Genomic DNA, 23,794 nt, shown 5'->3' with positions numbered 1-23,794 from the left:
TATTTTCCTGTAAAGAATCTAAAAGAATGAATCCAGACCAAAGCCATGCTAGCAATGCCCAAGTCAGCCGGATTAGTGAAGTTACAGGGAAGACAAGACATTAGGGTGATATCAACATAAAGGCTATCATAGCAACTTTTATGGCAATTCATTTTTTTTTAATAATCAATGAATGATAGACTTTCATTAAAAAGCATTCCATTAAACATGAGATTTAGGAAATATTTGGGATTGCCATAAAAGTTTAAAAAGAAGCCCATTGCACTGTGTACCTTGGGATACCAATCCTTCCTGGTTCTGATGGGTCTGCAAAGCTATAATGAACATCATACAATAGGTACAGAGACATGTGTAGTTGTCATTAAGACAACAATTTTAAGTTTTGTGCCATGAGATAAGTCATTTTACCCAATAATTAATATTTTATTATTTTGGCTTTTAAACTAAGTTACATTTATATTCTTTTTCATAGACAAATTTACGACCAAATTTCATTATGTGTTCTATAATAAACATTAACAAACAAGGCAATCTATTATCAGTACTTTTTGAAATATGATAACAGAGTCCGATAAATTTATAAGGATTGAAAATTTAAACATATGTTTACTAATTTATGCAAAAGTGTAATAACACAAGCAATCCATAAATGTGCCTAACGACCAGCAAATTTGTTTTCATTTAGCATAAAAGTAGTAACTTACGATGGTTGATACTGTATTCCTGGTGGAGCATATGCACCCCTGGGTCTGGACTCTAGAAGGCCTTCAAACCCTGTATCTAATAATCCCCCTCCAGAGCCTCCTCCTCCTCCTGCTCCTCTACCTCGTCTCTGTGGACGTCCTCGCTCTCTTGGTGTATAGCCACCTACTCCACCAAGGTCTAGATTTAAATCCTGTCCATTCCTTCCACCACGAGGACTAAAAAGAATATCACAATATATAAGATTATACAGTAAGACATATCCAAAACATTAAGGTAAATTTAAGACATACCAAAAACATGATTAAGAATTATTTAAACTATCAAGACATACCCAAAACATAGTTAATCTAGATTCTACCCATCAAGACGTATAAAAAATATGGTAAAAACTGATTTTAACTCCTTTATTTTTTAAATCTGTATACGACAGATGCAATCTATTGTTGAATATTGCAATAATAAAAAGACCAAGCAGTATTTCTTCTATTATCTGGCCTTCAGGTTCCAAGATAAATCTAATAATTTTAAGGTCTGCTTATTCAAGTTCCTGTGTGGGTACCAGTATGCTGGCTTTGTATTTATCTCCTCTGTATGATGCATAGTCAAAGGTAGGTAAAACGAAGGAGATATTATAGTAAAAAAAAGATTTAGAAAACAGATCATGCTGAGCCATTTTTTGAGATTCTTTTGTCTCAATTATAACTTTCTTAATATGGCAATAGGTCCGAGGACACAGTTATCCTTTGATTTTCGTTGTCTTCAAATATAGTCCCTATTGTGGACAGTGTATAACTAACAAATTTTTCTCAAATACTTTCCAAATTTATTTCTTTATATTTTATGCATGAAATATTAAGTCAGGGGATGAAATTTCATGTTAAAAAAATTTTGGTGCTGAATCTTTATGTTAAGCAGTGATTTGGTCCAGTTAAAAAAGGTCAAAAATTAGTATGTCTGAAGCTGTTGAACTGAATTTTAGACCCCCTTAACACAGAATTGTCCATATTTTGAGTAAGAGCTGGTAGACTTTTCTATAATTTTGATATTATTTGTCCCAATAGTAGTACACTACACTGTAAAAATCTTTTTGAGATAGAGCAGGTGAGATTTTTTTAATTTGAATTTATTGTCTAAAAGAAATGCACTATGAAATAACTGTGTTCTCCGGCCAATAGGTTATAGTTATGTCTTGAATACATGGGGGAAAATAAAAAGTGAAAATAAGATAAATTTAGGGAATTAAAAACTTTGAAACAATTAGCCTTATGTCAGCCCTTGGAAAAATTGATAACATCACCATTTTGAACCCTTCTGAGTTGAACATGCAAACGAAAGTTTGGCCGTTTGCTCAGAAAATCTTCATCATGTACACATTTTCTTAATTACTTCCAAATATTTTTCTTCTGGCTATAAAAATCTTTTTAAAAACTAGATGTGTCGGAATGACAAAAATGGCTCCACTCGCAAAAAAAGCTTGAAGCCATTTTCAGGAGTTGAAATTTGGGAATGAAAGTTAGAATAACTGTTATTGTCCAAAGCCCGTAATTTCGGCAAAAATCAGTCAAGCAGATCCAGACGTAAACTCAATCTGTAACTCATCATAGTAGACTCACATACTTAAAATCAGCTCAATGAGTGAAGGCTTTTAGAAAAAAGTTGATATAACTGTTATTTTCACTAAATGTTCAAAGTCCAAAGCCCGTTGTTTCTGCAATAATCAGCAGAGCGGAACCAAACATATTATAGATCTGTAACGCATCATAGTAGACTCTCATTCTAACAATGAGCTCAATATGTGAAGGCATTTAGAAAAAAGTCTGTGTAACTGTTCGTTGTGGAATGATTTTTTTACCGGGCCATAAAGAAAGGTTTTTAAAGGACTACATTGGAGGGTAATAGACTGGTTCCGTTGTAACTGGAAACTATTATACATATTACTGCACAATCTAAGAAGCTAGCGAATCATAAGCATAGTTGCCAACTGACATGATCTTCGCGTGTAATACACGCTTTTTCAACGGTTTACACGCGAGGATTTTGTCACATGGCGTGTACACGCGTTTCGCCACTTTACACGCAATTACACGCTTTTTCGTTGTTTTGATTTTTTGGTCGTTGGTGATATCGCGATTCTCGGGTTTTTTCATTATTAGACAAAAAATACCGAAAATTTCGAAGTAATTGTATCGTCGCCATTGTTTATTTTCTATATGGACGAACAGCAAAAGCCCTTAAGGTAAGTAGTTTGTGATTAGTTTTTACGATTTTGTGACTTTCTTTCTTTCAAATTCACTTGGGGGAAATGTCGCCAGAAATAGTTCGCTTTCAGGACCAGTACCGTCGTCTAAAGAGACGATTGCTAAGCGAAAACGATGTGTACGTACCAAGATAAATTTCAAGATTTACAAATTATATTTGGAAGTTCAAGTTTAAATTATCGAGAGACGAGTAACGCATTGTGCACCCTATGTTGCAATCATAACAATACATGTGAGAGGAGAACTACAATGTAGCGATTTGATTAAGCATTTTGATTTAACGTGCTTAATGATAATCAAATAATAAAATACTTTTCTTTTTCAGTTTCAAATCTAGCCAAACAGATTCCCACAGGCCAAAGGGGATGGAAATATCACGGAACTTTTGGATCAGTTCTCATAGTACCAACTGTCTTCTGATGAACTACCCAGTTTTGACCAGACAATAGCCTCAGAGACAATAGCAACATATATAGTTCGTTGGGAGCAATGGCAAAGATAATAGATGTACATTTTAGATGGCAAAAAACGTTATAACACTCTTTCAAAGCTTATCAAGCTATTTAAGTTCAGCCAAATATCAATTCTGACTGTGAGAGAACATTTTCAATTATAAAAAAATCTACACTGAATTCTGATCAGAACTCGACAATGATATATTGTGTGCCTTGTTATCAAGTAAATGTAATCAAACTGGCAGTTGTTTTGAATATGTGCCTAAGCCTAGGGTGTTGCTTTAAAAGCAGCAAAACAGACCACTGTTGAATACAATAAAAGTTTACTCTAGAATATTGTTTTTATTATATATTAACAAATTTGTAGAATCATGATAATGTGAAATTATGAACATTGTTCATATAAAAAAGTCCGCATCTTCGTCACGCGTTTTCACACGCTTTTTGACATGTCATGTCATGTCACGACATGGTTTCTCATTGTCAGAGGTTGGCAAGTATGATCATAAAAGACTGTCAGCATACTTGTTTTCACTCCTCCTGAAATTTGTGCAGTTTCTTTTAATTTAATATTAAGTTATTTCTTTCTTGTCATTATGGATTCATTTATATTTTTCCACTGATTTTCAGTGCAGTACTTTTTTGCTAAAATACAATTTTTCTATGAATATAAACCTATTGAAGAAATGATCAGTATTCTGATAATTGCATACTTGTTATATGCTTAGCAAATGTATGAAACAAGTGTTTAAAACTTATTTCAAACGGAATAGCACATCCTATTTTTTTCATTTACCGACCCCAGAAATTAAGATTCAAACTGAATAAACTTATCAAACTAATTCTTAAAGGTTACCATTCACCACTGCAGTTAGAACTTTGAATATTGTTTTTATTGGTATAAATATTAATTTAGTTATCAGTAAATTAAAACCATAATAAATATTATTGTTATACACATATGCACATTCACGGTTCTACAATCCGTCGATACCTATATTTTGGCATTGCACAAGGTCATGTTCATCTGAATTTTAATGACCTCTTAAGACTAAATCCATTGAATGTTGGATGTGTGCTGATTGATATTTTAGTCTTAGATACATGATTTTTTTATTAGCTGTTATTGGCTTTGAACTAGCTGTAATAAACTGTGAGTACTCTCAGATCTGTACTTAGTATCTTCTTTGTTGTAAGGGATGTATAAATTCATGCCACTTCCAGTCTGTGTTTTTGTTGGATGTTTTTCTGCTTTGTATTGATCTGATGAGTTAAGTCCTTTTCAACTGATTTTTATAGTTTTTTGTTATGTTGTGCCATTACACCACTATTCCAGGTTATGGGAGGGTTGGTGCCTTCAAACATGTTTATCCCTGCAACGTTCTTTATGTGCTTGTCCCAAGTCAGGAGCCTGTAGTTCAGTGGTTGTCCTTTGTTCATTTTTGTTTTTCTCAATTGTTTTGTTATAAATTTGGCTGTTTGTTTTCTCAATTGAATTGTTACATATTTTTCTTGTCAGGGCCATTTATGACGACTATACAGTATGGGTTTTTCTCATTGTTGAAGGCCATACGATTGCCTATATATGCTCACATCCACTTCATTTGAATTTTGGTGGATAGGTGTCTCATTGGTTATGATACCACATCTCCTTATACTTATATTTAAGATCTTTTATTAGTAAGAAAAAATATTTCTTAAATTCAATATAAGATACATTGGTCTTCCTTTGATGGTCTCTCTCTTGGTATTGCAAATGAGACCTTACAAAAGGAGAGGCCTGTGTAAATAAGTTGAATAAAACTTTAAGTAGATACAATTATATTAAAATAACAATAGCAAAGTGCTGTAAAAAAGGCAGTAACTATTGCTAAATCTAAATCATTCTTAAAATGTTGAAGAAAAAAAATTATAAAAGAAAGATTCTTAATCTAAATATTTTACATGTGTCCACAAATAATAATTTGAATTCAAAATTGACTAACCTAAGATCAAACTTGGTATGATATGGTTGAACTTCAGGACTTCTCATTTGTCGTCTTGGGCTTATATCAGGATTACCAAGGTTTCCAATTCTCCTTACTGTCTTTTCTGGGTCTAAGAATCCAGAAGCATTAACTCTTAAGTCTTCTACTTTCTCTCTATAACACAGTGTACATATATCAACCATTTAATGTTTAATATTTTAAGCCTCCTCAATCATAACTGATATACTGTGAAAGTTCTTTTATTTGTGGATTAAAATGTATGTGTTTGTGGACACATTGTTGATGATCAAATCAAATCAATGATAAATGAGGATTTTTTTTTTATGGTAAAATTTGTGCTCTGAATGACAAGAAAATTCATGGAAATTGGTGCAATGTATTCCAGGAAATAAAAGTAGTTTCACAGCATCTGATGTGTATCAGAAAATCTCTTTGGACTTAAACTGCAAGGTTCCCGCCTATTCATTAAAACTTATTACATGAAGCTAGTTAACTTGAAAGAAAGGAGTATTGTCATTTTGTTAATGTTCACCAATTTCCTCTCAGCCAATACAGACATTTCTAGTGTGCCATATTCTCTGAAAAGTCTTCTTTTATTTTTTTTGGTGGGAGGGGGGGGGGGGGGTAAATTTATATGTATATTTATATTAACAACAAGCAAAAGCAGACTGTCATACTATATCATTAATTTTCATATAATGATTTTCTAAATATTGATTCAAGAAAATTATTTTATAATGGTTATATTCTCCCACTGATAGATTATTGTTGTATTATTTAGAGAGATTGTGCTAAAAATGGCTAGTTAGAATAATAAAATTGCAGAAAAGGGCTGCAAGACTAATTTTAGATGCTGATCCACTTTCATCATCAGCACCTGTGTTTAAACAGCTTGGGTGGATGACAGTAGAGAACAGAATCTCATATCATAGATTGGTTGTGATGCAGAAATGCCTAAGAATGAAGCCCCTGTATATTTAACTGAAAAATTTAAAAAGAAATGCCAGAAAAAATAAACCAATATTGTTTGAGGAATATGTCTTGCAAAAAGTTCCAAAAGCCAAAACAGAGCAGTATAAGAAATCTTTTATATATTCAGGATCTATTTTATGGAATAACTTACCAATATCCCTGAAAAAATCAACCTCAAGTACAAGCTCATTCAAAAAAGATTTGAAAAATTACTTGTTGGAATATAAAGAAGCTGTGTAATTTTATATGCATAATAATTTTCTCACTTACTTAAACTTTAAATATTGTTAAGGTATAATATGAATGATGCCAATACTATATGAATTCATAATTTTTACCTATTTTGAAAATTGTACATTTCATAACAGTTTCTTATTTGATTTTCTTTTATGTGTGTGTTAGTTTGATTATTTTGTAAATTGTTTGTTTGTTATATTTCATTGCTTTTCATGAGGGCTTCAGGGAAGATTAGTGTTATAGCTAACCGTGTAACCCTCTTTAAATAAAGAATTATTATTATTATTATTATTAAGCAGACAATCCTATCATACTGTATCATTAATTTTACTACTTTCTAGGAACATAACTTATCTGGCTATTATTAATCTTATGTATTAATTTTTATTTAAACATCAATTTCAAAGATAAATGAGTCACATAGTAATCGTTTTAGTAGCTACATCAAAATAACAAGCAAAAGTGGTATAAATGTTAGAAGTACAGGAATTATAATAACCTTAATTCATTAGAAAACAATCATTTTATCTAAATCTATGGTAATAGTTGTTTTATAAATACAGAAAAAGTTTTAATGTCCTAATGTGAGGTAAAATAACTGTATTGACCAATAAATCTCTTGAGCAAAAGAAAACAGTGGGTTAACTTTTGTAAAGAATTATACAAAGACTACCCCAAGGGTCTGGTACTGCTTGATATTTTTTAATCTATTTTTTCACTTATTACAGATAGCTCACTTTATAATTATGGAGATGACAATATGTTATCATCCTCTGAATCTGATATAGAAATTATTGAAACTTTAGATACAAGGCTTCCAAGAGCCTTAATCACTCATCTGGTAAAAACTATGCCATTTTGATATTTATTTTTTTCCTTTATTGCAATCAGTTATATTGGCTTATTTGAAGATCTTATTTAGGGACATTTTTGTAGGTCTTGTATTGATGATCAAATTACTGTATACAGTTTATGCCAATCTATGAAAGATTTTGAGATAAGAAAAATCATTAAGTGGCAATAAATCCTATAACCAGTGTGACAAGTTCGCCATGTAGACTTACTGGTAGATCTTATTTTGCTTGTCTTTTTTTGCTTTTTAAAGTTTCTTTTCTATAGTTTTTGACAAAAATGCAAAAAATGGATAAAAACATCATTCAGGGGTAATAGCTTCAATAAGGAGTCGATTGACAATTTCTGACATGATGACTGATTTGTAGATTTTATTGTGCTGAACATTTTTGCTTTTTTACTGTTTCTCTCTATCTATTGTAATTTGTGCATAAAGTGCAAAAAAAATAATAAACAAAAAGTGTGAAATTTGCAAAGAAAATACTTTTCAGGGGTATTAACTCAGTAGTTTGTCCGATTTTCTTCAAAATTCTGCTGGAAATAGACCTTCACTTGCTGATCGTGTTAACCATGTCAGATTTGCTCAAACTAAAGAAGATTTTTCTATAAAGTTTAAGACAACAGACCGACACACAACTGAAGATGATGACAAATAAAAGCCAATCCTGAAAAATTTCAAGCTTCCTTTTATCAATCTCAAAAACAGTGTGAAGTTTTGATTGATTGTTGATTGCTTAACATCCAGTGGCAAATATTTCATGCATGTTCAGGAAGAGAACAAATTAACAATAAATACAAGAGGTAGGTACTGTAATAGAGGCCTTCTGGAATGAAGGTTAGGGAAATTTGGACTGCCCATGGAAAATGAGGGTATATTGGATAGGGACAGAAATTTTGCTTTGCAACAGGCCAACTACAGACCCCTCAAAGTGTTTTTGCAAGGGTTCTTGACATGCAGAGAGCGTGGCACTCTCTTAACACAAGGTATCAGATTTAATGTCCTCATTCTGACAGGACATGGCTGCATACTTGTACATTCCGCACAGCCAAATGGATGCTAACTTTGGTAAGGATTGTACTGATAGTCGGTAGAATATTAAAGTGACCATGTTTCTATATTACTAAAGTCCTATAACTCTTGAATGACACTAATTAGAAATCATCAAAATTGAAAGGGATCTCCTAATGTTGTGTTAAAAATCAGTTAAACCAAATTTGAGTTATCATACGAAGTGCTGACATATGGGCAGAATTGATGGACAGACGGACAGACTACAGTATACTATAATATGTCCTGTCTAAGATCTGTGTATAAAAAGCAGCCAGACAATTACATATATTGAAGCATATATAGGCAAAACCTACTACTAAATAAGGTAGACTTACAACATACTTTTCATTATGACAATTTTCAATTACCTCCCTACTGTATGGCACTTTTTTGTGGTGAAGTTAATAATAATAAAATAAAGAAAATTCAAGAGCATGCTTCAAGGTTTATATTTACGAATTCCAATCAAGTAACTTCTGCTAAAATCTGGTTAACCAAGCTTTAAAATACTGTAAATTCAGAAATGATTGCGAGGTTTTTATTAATGCAATAATGCAATAATGCAACTGGTTGAGTATCGCAATAATAAAATCTCGCATCCTGATATTTGATACATGTATCGGTTTGCAGATTTTCCTGATGTCGCAATAATTAATCTTGCATTTTTTTCCCTTCTTCAAAAATCGCAATAAATGCACGAAACAATTTCTGAATTTACAGTACGAAGATTGAAATCAATTGCAATAGAAGTAGATACAATTATAAATAATGTTCATTGTACTTACAAATTCTTGTTTCTAAAAATAATTTGTTCTTTCAGAAATGAACAATTTTGATATAACTTGGGCAAGAGCCACTACACATGGTGTATACTCAGTTTGATCTGCAGGAGTCAAACTATTAAATAAGCTGCTCAATGAACTCCATAACGAGATGTTACTGAGTCAGTACAAAAGTTTAAGTAGAATTTGGAACAGTAGCTCTTGCCAATGTGCTTCTTAAATCTTAATACATGTAATATGTAAGTCACAATAGATTGGTTTTCATTTTAAAATTCATTATACAGGTTCTTTGTATTTCTATTCTACTTACTATTACTGTTCTAATAATATCGATGCTATGCTTATATATATAGCATAATTCTATTTAAGGGAGTTCTAACTACCAACATACACTTAGATTTCTTTTAAACTAATCTATGTCTAAATTGTTGCTGTTCTATTATCATGTGCTATCTGCTTTATATGTGTCGATTGATCTCTTTATGATTTTTAATGTAATGCATTTGTCTTGTCTAAGCATTGTATATATATATAGCTGTAGGTTTGTTAAAAGCTCCACAAAGATAATGTTGTGATGTTGTATATGCCAACAACTTTCAATAAAACTTTTATGCTTTATGTTTTGTGTTTTATGCTTAATGCATTATGTTTTATGCTTAATGCCTTATGTTTATGTTTTGTTTTATGATTTTGTTGTAAAGATTTGGCTTGCAGCTTCACAGAAGAAATTTTGATATTGACTTTTCTAAATAAAGAATGGTCTCTGGTGGCCTTGTCTTTGGTTGATTTAGTATTTATCTATCTATCTATCTATCTATCTTCTGTAGATATAAGCACTTACCTCCTTTTAGCAGCCACAGCTTCTTGCATCTGTAGCTGTAATTCTTCCCTGTATTTGCTCTGTTTCCTACGCTTGGCACTATCCCTTTCATTGCCACCTACAATTCAGATAAACTTCTACAATTAAAAAGCTGAACAGTAGAACAGACATGAATGTAAGATAATATAAAGGAAAGTGTGTATGATGTGAAAAATAAACTGAGGAATTTATTCTCAATGTAAGGAAATGTCATTAACAGAGGGTCAATTTCCTGCAAAATAATGATGTTCTAATGCTATCTATGATCCTTAAAAATTATAAATATATAAAAATATACATTTTCTTCCTTCAATCATATATATTTCCTAGCTGCATTGGATTTACTTGAGAGAAGCTGTGGAAACTGTAGTGTGATATTGCCTGTGTTTGATAACTATTAATAAATTTGATTATTTTTCATAGAAATTAATCATAAATAATATCTACTGTGTATGGTATAAATATTTGTTAGTTAAATTATTACATTGATATAAAGGCTTAGTCATTAGTCCTTACACCTACAATTACATTTTATGACATTGTTTGGAAATATTCTAATGTCATACCTTTGAAGTTCAAAGTTTATTTTCTAACCATAACTAATCATTGTGCTTAGTTCAGAAAAAAACAACAAATGTGTCTGCAAACTAATCCATATTTGTCATTTTGAACTCATGGTCTTTTGGCTTCTAACATTGAAATAGACAAGGGTTTCATCATCACCAAGTTTGTTACCAAGGTTTATGAATGATGGATGCAAAACTCAAGTTCTATTATGCCTTTCTCTAATGTTATGGAAATGACTTTGACTTTTTACTTAGGTTTATGATATTGCTAGGAAAAATTCTGTGATACAAAAATAGTTAGAAAATTATTATAATGAAAACTGAATATCAAGCTTTTAGATGGTTTAAGACGTTATGTACTGTGCAGACTTTATCATTTATTGTATATCAAGTTTTGTGGTTTTCATGAGTCTGAGAAAACAAAAGATTAAAATATTCTATGAAAAATAACATCTTGAAAAGACTTAGTTTTAAAATCATTAATTAAGTACGTCACAAATTACGGTACATGTATTGTAATTTTAAAACCCATTTATTTTATTCTGGAATCAGCAATTTAAATCTAAAACTTCTACTTTTATCTAGCTCCCCAAAAAAGTATCTATGAACATAAATAAAGCCACAGTGTATGATTAAATAGATGCACCACCACGTTATCTGCAACTTTGCTTGATAGCAATTTAAAACATAGTGTTCCAACCTTCTGACAACTCGTATAGTACTTATAATCATTCTAAAGGAAACACAGCTTTGAACAGTTCAAACATTAAGGTTGGTAAGACTGGGAAATTGTCGGGATGGAATGAGATAAATTCATGCACTGTTATGATGGAAACAAACTTTAAGAAAATGGTTACTACAAAGACCAAACGAATTATTTCAAATGAATGGAAACTTAAAAGCATTAGGAAATAAAAGCTTAACACACCAAGATCATCATAAAAATGAATGAATGGTAAAATTCATGCATATTTAAACTTAAAAGATATAAATCGTTAAAAACAAAACATAATACACAAATATAAATTTTTTTTTTTGATGAAACCAATTAAATTATGAATACACATTTTTGGTGGGAAGCAAAGGAAAAATCTGTCTGAGTGTTAATTCATTTTGAAAGCCAACGAGTTCCTTACTTCATATGATATATAAGAATGTAATTTTGATAGGTAATTTCTTTTCAGGGCTTTAGTTAATCTATCATGTGACCAAAAAAGACACCCATTCACAGGTGCTCAGATATGACATCACCAAACTAAGTGACACTAACTGAATATGCAATTTCATCATTTTTATTATAGAAGCATCATTAGTTGCCAATTCCAAAATCAAGACTTTACTTGTTAATAATTCTCTAGCATTTTATTTATCTGTAAAATAGCCACTGAAGCCAGTTGACTCAATAAAACCTGAACCTTTACCCAGTTTGTGTCTATCTAAATGTAATTTATATCTTAACTTAAATATTTATGAAGTTATTTCTTATTTCTAGGGATTTTAATGAAACATGTTTTTCATTTGAATATAATTTTTTTTGAATGTGCTTGATTTTTTCTCTGGCTTGTATATATATAAATTAACTGAAAAGAAGAATTTATCCATAGCTACCTTATTCTCACATTTCTTTTCATTATAAAGTTACAAAAAGTTATAAAATTGAATAGACATGCTTATTAAGAGTTATCTCTTGTCATGCAACCAATACACCAAAAGAAAGGATTTACCTGTAGTAATGAGTACATGATGAACAATAAATTAAACAGAAATAAAATGGCACTGGTTCATGCTAGAAACCATGTGACATACATACATTTCTAGAGAAATCATGTGACAAGTCTATAAATAGTGACAACATACCTCTGTCAGTACCTGTGAAGAAAATTGTTCAAACATATATGTGTTCAGGGGTTCAAAATTAGACCACACAATGCTATTTTCATGTTCTGAACAAAAAGCAGTAGCTTTCAAACTTGTTTGTGTGAAAGAATCAATTTTGAGCCCCTAATATGATAATAAAGCTTAGTTGGATAATTATTTTTTAAGGGTACTAATTTTGTTGGATTTCGTGGTTATATGTGAACCATTAATTCAAGAGTGTTCAACTAATTTCTTACATACATGTTATAAAGGATTTTTCAAAACCACAACCTCAAGTATCCACAAAAACATATTTTCCTCAATCCACTTAAATTGGTGCCTAAAAAAAAAACTTAATCCACTCTTAATGTAAATCTGAAAGGCAGACTTCAAATAAGTGTACATCAATCCACATTTGAAAATATGAAGAAGTGGTTCAACAAGGTTATATCAGAGACATATATACACATATATGTGTATATATGTCTCTGGTTATATATAAATGAGCATGACAAATTCTACTTAAAAGATTTATCTGCCACTTTTTTGTTTAAACTATAATTTTGTTGATTAGTGTTTTTTTTTAGGCATTAAATTGGTTTGTCTGGGTGCTTTTTTTTGGTTACAAAATGCATTACTCTCTTAAGGAGAATATACCAAATGTTAATTGATACACAATATCCTTCTTATTCCATTCTACAATATCTAAGAGTGTTCGGCTATACTAGACCTTATATTAGTATCTAAGATCCTGATTTCCTTTTGGTAATCATGTTTTTTTTAATTTAAATTCAAAATAATTAATCTACTGATACTGAAAAAAGTACAATGTACTTATACAATATAGGCATGTTTCAAGTTACCATTTCTCTTAGTTCTTCTATAAAGGCTTCTCCTAGTTGCAACGACGTTTTTTTCATAAACCAAATATACTTATTTCAAAGATTCATGCCCGATTCAAATCCAAATATAACTATTTTGGATCCTATTTTGTTTTTTATAAAAAAAAACAATATTCATGTACCTAGCAGTTCAAAAAAACCTTTTTCTTGAAAGTATAGTGAAACAATGGGAACTTTGATTTTTTTTTCCAGAAACCAGAGAAAAGCAAAAAGAGACCTTTATTGTTGATCTTTTTTTCCTTTAGGGAATTTTGTATTGATAACAGATCTTTAATTAAATCGATTTGCAACATTTCAACAAACTCTCAGTGATTGAAAGTTTGACAGTGTATTTTGTTGGACTATATGTTGATCCATAGGTGTCTAGTATTTTGTTGGTTTGCTGTCTCTTTATGTATACCTCTATTCTCTATTTATTCATACCTATACATGTACTTACTTCCACCAAATCTCTCAAAAGCTTTTATTTTTTATTTTTATTTATTTATTCATTCAATAATTCGTATACTATTTATTTTTTGTGTACAGCAAAAAATGCATAAAAATACACTTGTACTAATAATGTATATAAATATTTTATTAGTAAAAAAATCACAACTGTTACTATGCAACAAACTTAACTAAAACTGACATAAACATCTCTCTATTGATGTTGTATATAAAAGTACTGTCAAAGTTAAAAACATAAATTGAATTTGAAAAGTCTATTGTGAGTATGTATTTAAATTCTGTTAGATATGAGAACACCTCTAACGCATGCAGTCTTTAAACACTATTTACCTTAAGTAAAAATTTCAATAGGAATAATAACATGAAAAGGAAGAATATGTTAGATCTTCACTCAAAAATATGATGTTATTGATGAAAAGAAACTGAGCAATCCTCATCTCTTTAGGGTGGTAAATCTATTTAAATTTTTATCATTTCTACTCTTTTAAACTTATATTCATTTGATTTAATATCTATTTATTTATTATCTATAATTATGTACACTGAATGAACATACTAATGTTATTATTTCATAAAAATCTTACTCAGCTTTAAAAAAAAAGAAAAATATGTTAACAAGCATTTAGTTATATAACTAAGCTGTATGTTCAAAACATGTTCGAAAAAAATCTAATATTTTGGCTGTTTTGTGTCAATTTATTACAATTTGATATACTTACTTGTTGATATTTATTATTTAATTATTAGCATTATTACTTAACATATAATATTTCTTTAAAATTTGATAATTTTAATCTGATTTGAACTAAAAGGAAATCAATAATAAGATTAATCCCTGGCATTGTGCCATTCTAATAAATTTCTTATCTGATCAATATATCTTTAAATATGTTTGTCTTCTTGTTTACACAAAGACTCATTGAGGTCTTATACCTTTACTTATTAAGACATTCATTCCTTTAAGCTTTATATCCAAACCTTTACAATTACAAAATGTAGAAATATCATGTAATACTGATCTTTGTTTGGACTGTGATATAATATATAGAACTTAGACCTCATGTTTTATAAAAAGTATATATAGCTTTTTATAATGCAAATGTTTCCAAAACCTTATCTAAATAATTATTTCTGTTGAAGTGATATAAAAAAAAAATCATAATCAAAACTTATATATACTAATGAACAACAAGAGTGGCAATCTGATTCCTTATCGAATAACACATAAACATTGAGAACAAACGACAAAAAGATTTTATTTCAAAACATGTGACTCCAAACAAACATAAACCTTAATATCAGAAACTTACCGACTGGCAATGTGGCATAATATGAAGTTGCCATTTCTGATGACGATGGTTCCTCCCTCGGCGGAGGACCCCTTGGTGCAGCTTGCGGTTGTTGCTGTAATTATAACAATCACTATGTCACTTGTATTACATTCATTTTTGATATTCCAAATTAATTATAGTACTCCCTAAGGTTTGGTTTCAATAATTATAATATCAGAAAACTTATTCCTCTATAACAAAAACTTAATTCTCCTTTTTTCTGTAAGAAATAAACAACAAGATATATCCAAACACACTTCTTCAAAATAATTACTAATGGAGTTCTCCTTTCAACAATTTCCTTTAAGATATGCACACCACTATGTAAGTTTCTTATAAATCAGATTTAAAGGTACACCTATATACCTTTATTTACCTATTCATATTCCTATTATGGTAACCTAGAATTATACTATAACAGTAAATATACAAATATCTGACCCTATTTGAATCAAAATTGATTCCATAAAGAAAACTTAATGAACTGTGACGATATATGATCTTTAAAAACTATGTTTCAATAACACTGCATCTCATTCAGGACTGTATATTATTTCTTATTCACTTCTTGGTTTAATTTCTAAGGCTTGAAAATATGTGTACCAAAAACGAAAGCAAAAAGTGAAAGACTGAATAACACTGAATATATTGCAGGTTTTAACACTTAAATAAGTAATTTGAATATGACGTTATGAATTGGATGTACATTTTAGTGACGTGATTACTAAGTAACAGATCTGATAAATATCGACCCATGCGTGACATATTAATTAAAAGTAATAATTTTTTGATGAGATAATGGCAGTGATTCCTCTGGAGAATGTGAATTGTTATTAATTATTTAAAGAAAATCCATAGTTCTTGCTGTTATCTCTTATATCCTATTTTGTTTACTGCTTTATACCTTAAACTACTCTCAACATGTTTAAGGCAACAACAACAACCTTACTTAATGAAAGTAACATTATCCAAAACTGTCTCTTATTCTTATTGCAATTAGATCTGAATAGTAAAACTATTGCAATAGAACATTAACTATGAAACTGGGCCTTGACAATTTTTACTTGATGGAAGAATACAGAGTGTCTGGGGTAAACCAGTAAGCTTCCAGAGTGTCTGGGGTAAACCAGTAAGCTTCTAGAGTGTCTGGGGTAAACCAGTAAGCTTCCAGAGTGTCTGGGGTAAACTAGTAAGCTTCCAGAGTGTCTGGGGTAAACCAGTAAGCTTCCAGAGTGTCTGGGGGTAAACCAGTAAGCTTCTAGAGTGTCTGGGGTAAACTAGTAAGCTTCCAGAGTGTCTGGGGTAAACTAGTAAGCTTCCAGAGTGTCTGGGGTAAACCAGTAAGCTTCCAGAGTGTCTGGGGTAAACTAGTAAGCTTCCAGAGTGTCTGGGGTAAACCAGTAAGCTTCAGTAACAAATTCCTTGACTCTAAATAAACAAGTTAGTGTGATACCTAATGATACTATAGCAATAAATATTCGGAAAACAGGAAGTTGATAAATGATGGAAATGCATCACACAATTAAGCATGCTCACATAAAGCTTGATACCAAATTTTAGGAAGCTCTGATTTCTAGTTCCTGAGAAAAATGTGACGGACATTTCATGGTTATTATATGTATTAAAGAATCTAGAAGTATTTGGTAAATAGAACGTTGATGAGTGATTAATGTCAAAATGCATCATATACAAACATAAAACTTGCTACTAAGAAAGCTCTAATTGGAAGAACCTGAGTAAAATGTCACAAAAATGTCATGGAATGGACACCTAAACCACTGTAGGAATTCCCCCTTTTACCCCTTCTGAAATAGCATGTAATAATAAATATCAAAATTCCATTGTACCAGGGTCAACATTAACAAAAAAAATAAAATAAAATGAACATGCAATAAATCATTCATGTATAGGGGTAGAGAAACTGGTGCAGTAACAATTTTTCTTTCCCACAGACCAATAAATACTGAGATGGATAAAACTCAAATGGTCATATCAACATTAATTTTATTCTGTATCTGTTAAATTATGTGTGCAAATGGTCAGGTAACTATCATTCCCATCCAAATTATGTACCTGTATCCAGCTCTGTGTCCAAATAATTGAATTCTATTTATGTCTCATTTCTTTTTTAGCTATATTTGTTTTAACAGAGTTCACTTATTCAAGGTCATATTTTTTTGTTGCCTAGGGACATGATAAGTAATGATTGGAGTGTTATTGATAAATCATTAAAAGGAGATCAAACTGATACAACAGTAGTTACAAGTAAATAAATAATTCAAAGCACACAAGAGACTATGATGGAGAAATAGTGAGATAAACAACATACATCAAGTGTGACATATACTGTGGAGTCATTATTTCAGTGGGTACCAATATGTGGATTCAGAAAAAGTTGTATTTCCAGGATTCCTGATTTTATGATTTGACAAATTCTGGATACAATCATTTAGGAAATTTGTAGTTTTTCTTCAAAACTTTAACTAGTGGTTTACCTTAATCAACAAAAGCCAAAAATTCAACATCCCCCGAAAAACAATAAATCCACAGTATATGATATTGGAAGAAATAAGGAAGGCTAAGGTGCAGACAGTATTTCATAATTCTTGGACAGGGATGTAATCCTCAAACCTGATCATAGCAAGCAACAAAAAATTATTTGCTTTTTTATTTTTTTTTTTTTTATATGGACAAATAGCTAAGAGAGGCAGATTATCTAAAATACAACAAAAACGACTACAGAATAAGCAATCAAACAAATACTTGGAAATACAAAACCAAAATGTGACCAATTCTTGTTATCATCATAATCATGATAGTGCTTTGTTTTATATGTTAGCTTTTGATTCATTGCTAAAAACAAGAATTTATTTTCATGTCATATAACATCGATATTCTTTAGATTAAAACAAACAATTTTTTAAAGGCAAAGATATGATGACCTCTATTAGAAGCTGTTTTGTTCAAACTGTTATTACTGATATTTACCAAATATCTCTTTTTCTTCATATGAAGTGTTTTATCATTCAATAAAAAAGTTGCAATATATTTCTCAGACATCAAGGAGCAGAGAAAAGACTGATTCGCTCAGATGTCAGAATTTCAAGTCTGAGTGCAGTGACCTGCTTCATGGTTTCATTAATCTTGTGAGCTTTGCATGTCAGTTTAGTAGAAACCATATTCATGTATTTCAAAATGGTTTCATCCTGAAAATGGTTGAAAGTTTGACCACTGATTGTTACACATAGTTTAAAACCAAGATAAATTGAGTAATTCACATCTTTATTAGAATTTCTCAGATTACTTTCTCACTGTTTTGAATGTCTTGCAAGGATAGAATTTCTCAGATTACTGTCTCATAGTTTTGAATGTCTTGCCAGGATAGAATTTCTCAGATTACTTTCTCATAGTTTTGAATGTCTTGCCAGGATAGAATTTCTCAGATTATTTTATCACTGTTTTGAATGTCTTACCAGGATAGAATTTCTCAGATTACTTTCTCACTGTTTTGAATGTCTTGCACAGATAGAATTTCTCAGATTACTTTCTCACTGTTTTGAATGTCTTGCCAGGATAGAATTTATCAGATTACTGTCTCTCTTGCTAGGATTGTATTTATCAGATTACTTTCTCATAGTTTTGAATGTCTTGCCAGGGTGATAATAAAAAAAAGTATGCTTTTCCTTTGGTCACATTTTAACATACTTTTAAAAAAAATACAGAAAATTGCTTTAACACATAAGAGAGAAATATGCTTCAAAATAAAAACAGATGTAAAGCAGCCAAGTAAATTTATAAACAAATCTTACCATCCACTGTGATGAATATCAAGTAAGAAAGGGAACTTGATTGTATCAGACTTAAATGAAACCTCACAGTAAATATTAACATATTCTACACTATGGTAGATTGAAAACTTTATTCAGATTTGATACCACTTTTAACAAATTCATTCATTTTATGGCAGACATTTCATTAATAGGAAAAAGCAGACTTCTGCATCTGCATAACACGTTTACAAGTAACCAGAGTCATTCAAAGTGAATATACATCTAGAGAGCTTCAAAACATTTTTACATCTAGCCAATCTTACAAATAGGAAACAAGTGTTCACACAAACTTTAATAAAGAAGAATGTGTTTCAGCCTATGCCTTATCCTTCATATCTTTCAAAAGTTCATCTTATAATTCATCCTTGATATCATAAAGTCTTCTAATACAAGCTTAAAACCATTAAAATTGATGTCTTATAATGATATATCATAACTTGTCTTGATTTTTTCTTAACCCACTGTAATTATGTAAATATATCATTACATAAATCCTGTTATTAAAGTTTTGAAGATATATGTTTACTCTAATATGTAAAATATATAAAAATTGATTTATGCAACTTCTACAAGCACTTTCAGATAACATAGAAATTACAGTAGAAACTTAGTTGGCAAAAATAGCAGATATCAGCTGACAAATTTTTCCCCTTTGACTATTTTTCAACAGCATCAGTGACTTGTACCACCCAATAAGTTGTAAAATATCTTTTGGTATTTCTTATTCAGGTAAAACACTTACTATTTCTTTGCTGTCAATGATAGAAATCTCTTATATCAGTAAATGATGTAAACAATAAATTTCTTTTGTTAGTACATGCATCAGTTTGTTCTAGATTTAATGAATTAAAAGATTATCATAATATTAGATTGAAGGTGAAGTGTGAAAGTCTTATTTTGAGATGTGTGCATCATCGTGACATTAGGCTGAAACACCACAAGGAAGAATTACCTACCGACTCCTGAGAACTCTGCACTTTATTTAACTGTTAGTGAAAATAACAAACATCAAGTATTTATCAGAGATTATTTTTGTTATACTTTCGTAATATTTGGGAATAAATAAATATTGCTAGTTTAAAGCTACTAGCAGACCCAAAGGGTCTGGTATCTAGGTTTTTAAAAAATTAACAAGTATAAGTTAATATGAAATAGGGTTTTTATTGCTTCATTATTAATCCAAAGGCAATGAGCCTATGTTAGAACTGAGCAGGTAGATTGTTTTTAATTTGCATTGTGAACTTCACATATTTAGACAATCTAGTTATTGAGTTATTTACCTTTGTCCGTAAAATGTAAGTATAACAGATGAACTCATTCACCCCATCCAACTTTCTGGAACTTGTGTATTTTGTGATAAAATAGTTTTATTGACAATTATGGTATTACAAAACCACATCATTTTGTAAATTGGATATCTGAGCATATATAATTTATAGTTACAAGATATAGACATGGATAGGACTTAAGAATGTGCACCTCACTGCACTATATTGTGTGTACTCACAAAGCACAGATAGAGAGGAGGATGAAATATAGCAAACCAGCCAGGATTTGATTGCAATGAGAGCAATATTTGCACCAAAACTCACAAAATCTTATGAAATTGCTTCTAAAACAGAAAACAAATTCTTAAGTATTTTCTGAAAATCCTAAGTGAGATTAAATTCAAGAGATTTAGTTTTCAGACTGAAAACCAGATGTGTCATTACAACAATAATATCCCTTATAAGAATGTGAAAAAAAAACATAAGAATATAAGCTGACACCAAATATCATATGTGCATCAAGAACAGATGGCACCCTGATCAATAAGAAAAAAAGTAAGCCCAACATACAAACTCTATCTCAAACTTATAATCATGCAAGAACATAAATAATAATTGTTACCATTACATAAATAAATGTATTATGCAATTAGGTTACTACTAATTATCTTAAAATATTGACTGGTCATTTTTATTGCATGCCAAAGTATGTATTGGCCCAAACATACACCTGTACCTGAACATTCAGTATTCCCTTCATTAAAGACAGCCTTCTTTCAGATAATAAATTCCAACATAAACTATTGAAATTCTTATTTATGAATCGCTAATACTTTAATTTATTATTTTTATATATACATTACACATTACCTTTATAAACAAATAACTATAACAATAATTCAAAAAATTTTAGAAAAAAAAAATACTAGTCAAGAAGAAATCTATTTATGACACTGTTAAAATTTAAGTTTTTGAATAGGTCAGCATTCTAAAATATTTATATAAATATATAGACTAGGGTAAAGATTGAAGCCTCAGCCCAAAGCAACATAACCTTACCAACCAAACTATCTATGAAAAACAGAAAAAAAACTTACCAAATCTTGGTATTCTACATCTCGTCTGACCTGATCAGAATCTAACCACTGGTCATTGTCCAAAATATTAGATCTCTGATCACGAAATCTTACTTTCCTAAAAAAAAAAATATATATATAATATTACTTTAATTCTTAGACGATTTATACTTCCCCTGACTGGTTGAAAATTCTTTTTATAATCAACATGTGGTTCCTTGATTACAGTTCTTCACTGGTCAAAATCCAAATTTGAAATCAAATTTTTTTGCTGTCCCCTGAATTTGCTATTGTGACATTACGAATAAACTGCTTCGCTGAGCGCAGCTGGATACGCCCGCAGAGGTCCAACCCTGAACAGTTGGGGCAAAAATGGACACAATATTCAAGCTTGATACATGTCTGAATTTGGATTTTAATTAAATATTTGACATATTCTAGGTTTCTGAATAAATGTAGTCAAAGAACTTGAAATTGGTTATATGAAAGATTTCTTGCTGTTGTGCAATACACTGTGATGTTGCGTAATACTTAGTAAATCTGTTGTCAGACTATAAACAAATAAAATCTTATAACTTGGAAACATAAAATCGAAAATTTATAAAAATCAAAATGAAGCTTACAAAAATAGATATAAACAGTTTACCAAAGTTTCATAAAAAATGCTAAAAGCATTTTTGAGTTATTGTCCGAAAACTGGAAAATCCCCCTTTTAGTAATGAATAAAACCCCATAAATCAGAAACATATAGTCTGAAATTTATAAAAATCAAAAGGGAGCTCATGTCGATAGAAATAAACAATTCACCAAAGTTTCTTGCAAATTGGTGAAATTGTTTTTGAGTTATTGTTTGAATACTGGAAAATCCCCCCTTTTTTAATGAATAAAACCCCAAAACTCGGAAACGGTAAATCCTAAATTTATAAAAAAGGAAAGGGAGCTCATGTCAATAGATATGAACAATTCACAAAAGTTTCATGCAATTTGGTGAAATTGTTTTCGAGTTATTGTCCGAAAACTGGAAAATCCCCCCTTTTTTAATGAATAAAACCCCAAAACTCAGAAATGGTACATCTGAAATTTATAAAAAACAAAAGGGAGCTCACGTCAATAGATATAAACAATTCACTAAAGTTTCATGCATATTGGTTAAAGCGGTTTTGAATTAATGTCCGACATGTTGACAACAGACGGACGGACAGACGGACGGACGGGACGGACGGACGGACAGACGGTCAACGGTATACCATAATACGTCCCGTAAACGGGTGTATAAAAATGGTGTCCATGACTGAAAATTGGAAAAGAAAGATACTTTACAAAAACAGATTCCACCACCCAATCTAGTGATATACAATATTTCTCCTCTCTCAAAATTTAACAATCTCAATTGGAGAAATATGGTATCACACTCCATGCAGTGGTAGAATCTATATATACATCTTAATAGTCCCCATAAGAATAAAAGCATCAGACTTTTTAATTTGTGTTTGTTTTGAAGTTTTTTATTTTTTATCTTTACAATATATATATATGCATAAACTAACAATTCTTGATCTGTGAAGTTCATTTTTGTCAATTTGATGTTTTCCCCAGAGATGAATTTAGATATGGAAGCATACAAAATTCAATTTCAAGTTCATCTTTTGAGAATTATCATCACAGAGGATCCAGTGATAGCAATTTTCCAGTTAAGTGAAAATCTGCTGTTTTATGAATACTAAATACCACAATTTCATTTTTTTCTCCTGAAAGAGGAATCCCAAATTAATTAAAGAACTTTTAGTGAGCAAGCTCACATACTCCATGTCCCCCCCCCTTTTTAATGGGGGAAAACCTTATATTTTCCTGATACATTTGTATTTATTTATATCTGCTTACTTTAAGATATGATTCTTTTTAGTAATTATTTAAGACATTAATTCTTTGTTGTAATGGTTGACTGTAACTATGACCTTGACCTTAGACCTAGCGACTTAAAAATCAATAGGGATCTTCCTCTAATTATATGTGACCATATATCCATGTAAGCTTGTAATCCCATATGAAGTATTTGATTTAGCATCAAGAAACTACTTTTTTGCACAATTTAAATTAATTTTTACTTTCTATAACCTTGACCTTGAATGTAGTGACCTCAAAAGCAGTAAGGTTCTTCTTATCATAGTTCACCATATATCCAAGTATAGTTTCAATCCCATTTGTAGTGTTTGATACAGAATTTTGAAACCCCTTTTCTGCATCAGTTTAAGTTTATCTTAAGTAACTGTGACCATGACCTTTGGGTCTTCCTTTCATTATATGTGACCATATATCCAAAGTATGGTTGCAATCAGTTATAAAACATTAATGTTA

General features: G+C 30.5%; 1 protein-coding gene and 1 long non-coding RNA gene across 40 annotated transcripts in view; one reads left to right on the top strand and one right to left on the bottom strand.

The window, feature by feature from the left end:
- LOC127712980 (centrosome and spindle pole associated protein 1-like) overlaps positions 1–23,794 on the bottom strand; it is a 93,496-nt gene that overhangs the window by 24,847 nt on the left and 44,855 nt on the right. For 32 of the 39 annotated variants that reach the window (XM_052219756.1, XM_052219763.1, XM_052219758.1 and 29 more), the window contains 9 exons: positions 21,461–21,557; positions 20,052–20,081; positions 15,245–15,338; positions 12,583–12,594; positions 10,142–10,238; positions 9,304–9,315; positions 5,404–5,559; positions 705–920; positions 273–314 (listed from right to left, as the gene is read on the bottom strand). In XM_052219756.1, the coding sequence (XP_052075716.1) occupies positions 273–314; positions 705–920; positions 5,404–5,559; positions 9,304–9,315; positions 10,142–10,238; positions 12,583–12,594; positions 15,245–15,338; positions 20,052–20,081; positions 21,461–21,557 (756 nt within the window). The remainder of the gene's footprint in view (positions 1–272; positions 315–704; positions 921–5,403; positions 5,560–9,303; positions 9,316–10,141; positions 10,239–12,582; positions 12,595–15,244; positions 15,339–20,051; positions 20,082–21,460; positions 21,558–23,794) is intronic. The other 7 variants (XM_052219624.1, XM_052219577.1, XM_052219587.1 and 4 more) reach the window with 7 other exon arrangements.
- On the top strand, positions 2,696–3,752 carry LOC127714092 (uncharacterized). Its single transcript, XR_007987556.1, has 2 exons — positions 2,696–2,941; positions 3,289–3,752. It is a non-coding gene; the product is annotated as an uncharacterized LOC127714092 (long non-coding RNA).

This window comes from Mytilus californianus, unplaced genomic scaffold (assembly GCF_021869535.1).
Source record: "Mytilus californianus isolate M0D057914Y unplaced genomic scaffold, xbMytCali1.0.p SCAF_1, whole genome shotgun sequence".
Taxonomy (NCBI): domain Eukaryota; kingdom Metazoa; phylum Mollusca; class Bivalvia; order Mytilida; family Mytilidae; genus Mytilus; species Mytilus californianus.
The sequence above is the reverse complement of the archived record's forward strand: the minus strand, read 5'-3'. Positions and strand labels throughout refer to the sequence as shown.